The sequence below is a fragment of the Vitis riparia genome, chromosome 10 (genome assembly GCF_004353265.1).
Source record: "Vitis riparia cultivar Riparia Gloire de Montpellier isolate 1030 chromosome 10, EGFV_Vit.rip_1.0, whole genome shotgun sequence".
Classification (NCBI taxonomy): domain Eukaryota; kingdom Viridiplantae; phylum Streptophyta; class Magnoliopsida; order Vitales; family Vitaceae; genus Vitis; species Vitis riparia.
The window spans coordinates 23,480,683-23,487,474 of record NC_048440.1 but is presented as its reverse complement, the minus strand read 5'-3'; the positions used below and the strand labels follow the sequence as shown (position 1 = coordinate 23,487,474).

The window sequence follows — 6,792 nt, the reverse complement described above, 5'->3', positions numbered from 1 at the left end:
TTTTTTAATTGTTTTGCATATGATTTATGTTAAGATTTTGGTGTTGGGATTTTGTTTCTTGCTTTTTGTTTTTTTTTTTATAATTTTATTTAAATTTCTAAAATATGAAGATGATCTAAAATATAAAACTTAACATCAAACTTAACAATAATAGAGTTTATATCTATGAAAACTTAACCATAATTAAATTATTGGTAAACGACTCACATTACTATTATGATGACTGAGAACTTAATCTACTATTATGATTGAGAATTTAATCTTCATTTAAAGAGTTGTTTGAGAGATAAAAAATAATTACAAATGAGAAAAAAAAATGTAAATACAACAAATAAATGTGTTATAGAATGAATAAAATAAAAGGAAATATGACACTTTTGAATGCAAATAGGAAATATAAAGGGTTAAGTGTTCTAAGAGGATCATTTCTCAACAAAATTAAAAGGAGGGCTACTTTGACTATTTGCTAGTTATTTGACTTGCTAATGACTGTTTTGCTTAGTAAAAGATTAAAAAAAAAAAAAAAAAAAAAATCCGTTTTCACTTTCCATGTTTCCAGGAAAATTTTGTTCGTTTGCAGGGAAAAAAAGTCTGGGTCTTTTATGGTAAATGTTTTCCCTTACAGTTCTCTATTACTAGAACAAAAAATTAAAAAAAAAAAAAAAAAAAAAAACATAATTGACAATCACAAGATAGAAAATAGTATTTTATTTTTAAAAATGAAAAAAAAATATATTTTTTCAAATAATTTTTTTTAATTATTTTCATTTTTTTAAGAAATATTAAAAAAAAAACTATATAAATATAAAATGATTAAAAATAAAGTAATACATATAAAATTTATTTTAAATATATAGAAAATAGGTTAAAAGCATTTAAAATAAGCACAAAAAAAAAAAAATTGTCTTAACATTATACAACATTTTTCCCAAACTCTTCTAAAAACTTGTCTTTTAGAATCCTTTAAAAAAAAACATTTTCTAAATAGATTCTTTTTTTTGTCAATGCTTTAATTCGAACGTTTAGGAATTAATAAATTATTTTTACCTATATTTTTTATTTTGTTTTATTTATTTTATATATAAAAATTATATTATTAAGTAATATAAAAATTTCTAATTATTTTTAATCTAAATATGATAAAAATTTATTCTATTTGAATTTTTTTTTTTTTTTTTTTTTTTTTTTGCCAATCCACGGATATATCTCAAATTACTTTCAAAATTATTATATTTCCCTAAAATTTTCCAAAACTAAATATAGTATATTATAACCACTTTGGTATATTGAAATTAGAATTTGTTTGAAGCGTTTTTTTAAAGGCATTTTAAGACTTTGAAAATATTTTTGAAGAAAAATTAAAGATGTCACGAAATTTAGAAAACATTTAAAAAAATAAAAATTCATTTATAATTTTTTTTTTTTTTTTTGGTTTTTTTAGAGAAACACATGAGAGGAAATTCTTTTAAAGACAAGTTTAGAAAAAACACCTCCATTAAAACGACATGGAAGAGGCAAACGTACTCTTAATGCTATTAAAACCGGGTTACTAATTTAAAAATAATGATTTATTTATTTTTTTGAATTATTGTTTTTCGATCAATTGCACCTAAGGAAGTACTAAGAATCAAAACATTTTTTCTTGCTTCCCTCTTGATAATAGAATGACAAAATATGGAGATTAATACAATTCCACTCTGGGAGGATTAGTGAATATCTTCTGATGGATATAGTAGCAATCTCCAAACAACCAAAATATAGATATATTTCACAACTGTAGTCGAGCAAAAGAGAGCTTAGCCTACTTCCAAACCTCCTAAATCTTCTATTTATCATCTTTCTAAAATTTTCAATTGTACTTAAACTATACCCTTAGTTGCTTTGGCACTCAATACAAAACCTAATTGAAGTATAGACATCGGCAGTGGTACTGAGATTTTGTGGGAATGGAGCTTTATACAAGAAACCTAGGGAGACCAACTTTGTAACCCAGTTTCTGAACATCCTCTTGAACCTGCTGTCTGAATTCTCTAAAGCTAAATTTTCGATACAGTGAAGGCTCCACACAGCTCTCTATCACAGCATCATATGAAGGACATAAGAAGTAAGCAGTAGAAAACCTTTCCACTTTCTGGTTAGTCACAACCCTGTGTTGAACACTCTTATAAACACCATTGCTCCAAGCCTGCACACATGGAAATGCTCAGCACCAAGCATGAGAGAAAGCCCAGGTTGAGATTGTGGGATTGACATTTGAAATTACCTGAAACAAGTCGCCAATGTTGATGATGAGAGCTTCTGGGTTGGGTTTAACTGCGATCCACCTCCCATCTTTGACTAACTGCAATCCTCCAACCTGGTCTTGGTGCAGTATTGTGAGGAAGTCACTGTCAGTGTGTGGCATCAACCCAAAGATCTGAGAGGTTGGGCATGGTGGGTATCGGTTCATTCGAATGTAGCAGGTGCTTGGGAGACATTTTTCTTTGAAGAATGTTGATTTATGGCCCATTTCCTCTGCTAAAATTTCAACTAATCTTTGGGCCAGATCTGAAACTGTTGCAGCAAATTGTCCCATTGTGGAGCTGGTCCCATGCAACAAAAGAAATCACACTTTGCAAGCAAATGGATGAATGAACTCAACAGCAGCCCATAGGGCCATAAATTAAGGCCAGCCTAGTTGATAGCAAAAGAAATCAACTTGAACCTATAGCTAGATTTTCAAAATGAACCCAATCATGATGAGAAGATGTTGACCGATGACCAAGTAATTTGGGCGGCTAAATGAATGTGCATGAACAATGGAAAAAGGCAAAAAAGCAAAAAACATCAAACTCTAGAGAGATCATAAATCAGAGTATCATCAGCCTTCCTCCACTAGTAGAACAAGACTAACTTATCTTAACTACACCAACGATAATGGGTAAACTAGTTAATACCGAGCCCCACTTGTGAAGAGATCACAAAAGGTCTCCCATCTATTGGGAGGTGGGCGGACTTCATCATCTGAATTGGCATCGAATCATCATGATCACCTTCTTCCTAGAAGGGACCCATTTCAGGATGAGGGCACGTCAAGTCCGAGTAATCAGTCAGACTTTTTCGGTAGATTCCAGCTCATTACCAGAGAGAGAGAGAGAGAGAGAGAGAGAGAGAGAGAGAGAGAGAGGATGAACTGAGAGTAGGACTAACCATGCATGCAAGCATGTGCACGTACATGATTTGATTTGAGAAGTTCTGGTCAGTGTACCAGAAACTTGGACACACTACAAAAAGAAAGCCTTTTTCTTTTAAGACAGTCTTCAGTACAATTGTGCTGAGACTTGCAGCTATACAGCTTGAACATGTGAACTTACCAATAGCTCACCCCTCAAGTATGTGGTGAATAATTGTCTTCAACTTTGGGCAAAGGAATCAACCAACCCACAACAGTCTGAACTAATGGGAAACTAGCTACTTTCCTAGGAGACAAGTGTGAAAGGCAGAAATTTTGAAGGCAGGCTAATGGAATTGAATAATTGATGCTGTTGCTTTTTGAACGTTCTTTTTCAATCTCATATGGGCTTTCCTTGTATATTGAACATTCATATCTCCACGGACTGAAATTAGAAACAAGGGTGGAGCAAAAAATTTATAGTAGTGGGGCAAAAAGAAGGTTACTTACAAAATGACCTAGGGCTGGATTCAATTTCAAGCTCCATCACCCATTAGAAATGGGGCCTTAGCTGGGAAAAACTTTTACAAAATAAACCAAGAAAATTAGAAGTGCCACCAGCTTTAAAGGCCCTGAGAGGAGAGAGTAGCCTCCTTCCTACATCACAAGGGTCTCATCTGGGTCTTATCTGTCACCCATCGTGGATAAAATTAAAACTGTGAGAATAGTTAAAGTTACGTGGACATTATAGCATCCAATAATATTTTTAAAACGCCATTGATACTTAGCCCTATTCTCACCATTTCTTTTCTTGGCCCACCAAAATATCTTTTCCCCTCCAAATCTTGTTTCAATGGATAGGAAATAACAGAAAAAAAAAATATTTATATTTCATTTTCATTCCAAATCTATAATCGTCTTTTAATATGAGGTGAAAAATGTTGTTTTTGGACTACTTTCCAAGAAAAATCTAGTTTTATTTTTTATGGAAAAAAAAAAATCATTAAGAAAAAGTCATAATAGTAAGAGTAACTAATGCAATGTATAGCATCTTCATATCATACCTCACAGAATTTAACAAAAGAAGCAAATTGAGTTGGTATATACTTTTCAGGTAGTAAGTACCTGAGGGTGGTGGGGAGGCCACCGGAAGAGGAGATATCCATGAGGGGAATATGGAAGGCTTCGGACCACGATAACTGGCTGAGGCATGTGGCTGTGGGGGTCCCCCATCGGTAGCAACCGGCCGAGAGATTCAAGTACTGGTGGTTGGTCTTCAAGCGAAAGGGCTGTTTGAAGACTTGCATTTGCTTACTCCTCATATCCTCCAAAATTTCCGATGAAACTCCATGATTAATCACCTGAAAGAAACCCCACTCCTGTGAAGCTCGAGCTATCTCTTTCTTGCACTCCTCCCTCTCCAATTCCCCCATACTCAGCCGCCCGATATCGATGAGTGGGAGCTCGCATTTCTCACAGGTGATGAGAATCTGGTTGGCCCTGTTGATTTTAGACTCTTCGATGGAGTTCTCGAAGAGGGTCTTGTAGGTTTCTTCAAATGGTGGGTCCGAGTCCATGCTGAAAGGCAGCTGATGAAAGAAAAGAAAAGAAGAAGAAGATGATGTGGTTTATTTTGAATAAGCAGTAGACAAAGAAGCAACGTCTTGTTTTCTTATTTGTTTCTGTCTTCGATGAAAACGTCAGAGCCATATTTGATATTTCAGCTCCATTGTTCTTTGGAGATGCAGTTGCTTGCATGTCTTGTTGCATAGAAGCATATTTCCCCTCTTTTTTTTTTTAAAAAAGCTTTTTGGATTTTGGATTTTGGATTTTGGATTTTTGGGGATGAGGTTGTTGCACCCCACATCCCATCCATGTATTTTTGTTTTGCATGCTCTGATTGTACGAAAGGAGTGCAGAAAAATTAGGGCCACAATCTAATCCTCTTGTGAAGTACTACTCTTTGGAAAGTACCACTGACTTTTCATCTCATATATATCCCTTGATCTCCAATCATCTTCAAGATTCTCACACAACAAGATTATAACCACATTAAGAGGATATTGAAAGTTGAACCTCCTCACTATAGGACACAATAAATATTGAAAACTTCCAATAAATATATAGAGTGAAACGATTTTTACCTTGATATGTGTTTGCAAGTGTTGTTTGAAGATCAAAAGCAATTTTTAAAGATGTTTGTGTTGAACCCTTTTACGTCGATTCCATACCTCTCCACATGATTTATTTTTATTTTGAAAGGAGAAGAGGATAGTCCATGAGTTTTTTTTTTTTCTACAAAAAAAAAAAATAAATACAAAACTAGACATGTATCAAAGAATTAAAAAATTATAAATTTATTTCAGGAGGCCCATACCTAAAAACGCCACAAGCTGATTAGGGAGTGGCCCTTTTAACATGTCGGCCATGTGAAGATGAAAACCACACACCATTAGTCAAAAATCTAGAGGAGTGGTCTCAGGCTCTCAGCTAAGCCAAATGTGACATGTCCACACCCACAACCACGACTATAAGGATTACCCCAAGACCTCAAATGTTTTCCATGGGATGGAACTCAAGTAATTCGTACAAACAGAAACCTTGAAAAGTAAGCTATAGATTGTCCTTTATTCTGGATCCCCACGTTTCTCAAATTTCATCTCCAACGTGTGCCCCATTTGGACCTTGTATGAAAGCCCTCCCTTTGCTTTTTGGTTTTTTGTTTTTTGTTTTTGCTTTTCAAAAGCACTTGAAAAATGCACTAGTAAGGTCATCTCAACACATCTTTCACACTGATCAGTCTGAGCGACCCACCAGCCGCTTTGTACTGCTCCAAAATCCAACCCAGTCAAAAGCCACACATCATGCACGTGGATGGTATTATTTTGTGTGACTGTAAGCTTAATTAATGGATCTGGTATATATATATATATATATATATCATTATATGGCTCTAATGCCTGTTTGGAAGTTATTCTGGTAAAACCCTTTCTATACATTAATTATCCGATAGACGGTGATATTTCGGTCTCTTTTTCGTGGAAGGTATATCAACTTTCGTGGGCATGACATCACCATTCAATGTATTAAAATCTGAAGGCAATAATATTTTTTATTATCTCTGAGAGCTACTGCTGGTTTTCTTGGGACCTCAGATAGAAAATCAGGTGGAGACATAATTTTATTCTTGAATACCATAAAGATATGCCGTATGGAACTAGCTAGAATATGCTTACTAGAATGAGATGGGCATGCCCATAAACAACAATTCCATCATAGGAAAGAGCACTAGAATGGAAAAATATTGCAACTGACCTTAGTATCACTCTCCACCATCTCCTCCTTCAAACACCAATGCACCACCACCTGTAAATGTTGCGCTAATGGTTCTACACTTAGTTTAGTGGGAAAAAGAATATGAAAATATCTGTAAGTGAAATGCCGGAAAGAAAGGCTATGAGCTGAGAAGCCTGAGCTGAATGGAGTTGGGTTGAGAGAAAGAGGAGAGCTGTGCTCCAGCAGGAAGGTTGGATGAGGGGTGTGATATTTATACTGAAGGAAAGGCATCAATGATTGAAAGGTGGGGATTGAGAGTATATGCTTGAGAGAAGAACACGTCTCTCGGTACTTGCTGAAAGATA

At 34.6% G+C, this 6,792-nt stretch overlaps 1 protein-coding gene across 1 annotated transcript; it reads right to left on the bottom strand.

The window, feature by feature from the left end:
- Positions 1 to 1,681: 1,681 nt before the first annotated feature.
- Positions 1,682 to 6,792, bottom strand: LOC117923610 (gibberellin 2-beta-dioxygenase 8). The gene is made up of 4 exons (XM_034841985.1): positions 6,467 to 6,792; positions 4,277 to 4,740; positions 2,264 to 2,582; positions 1,682 to 2,185 (listed from the first exon to the last, which is right to left on the bottom strand). The coding sequence occupies exons 1-4, from the start codon at positions 6,716 to 6,718 to the stop codon at positions 1,955 to 1,957; spliced, it is 1,266 nt and encodes a 421-aa protein (XP_034697876.1). The 5' UTR covers positions 6,719 to 6,792; the 3' UTR covers positions 1,682 to 1,954.

Coding starts and splice junctions, on each gene's coding strand:
- LOC117923610 (XM_034841985.1), bottom strand. CDS start 6,718: ATGCCTTTCCTTCAGTATAAATATCACACCCCTCATCCAACCTTCCTG. Junction 4,741..6,466: donor TGGTGGAGAGTGATACTAAG/GTCAGTTGCAAT, acceptor TTCTTTCATCAG/CTGCCTTTCAGCATGGACTC. Junction 2,583..4,276: donor GGCCTCCCCACCACCCTCAG/GTACTTACTACC, acceptor GCATGGGACCAG/CTCCACAATGGGACAATTTG.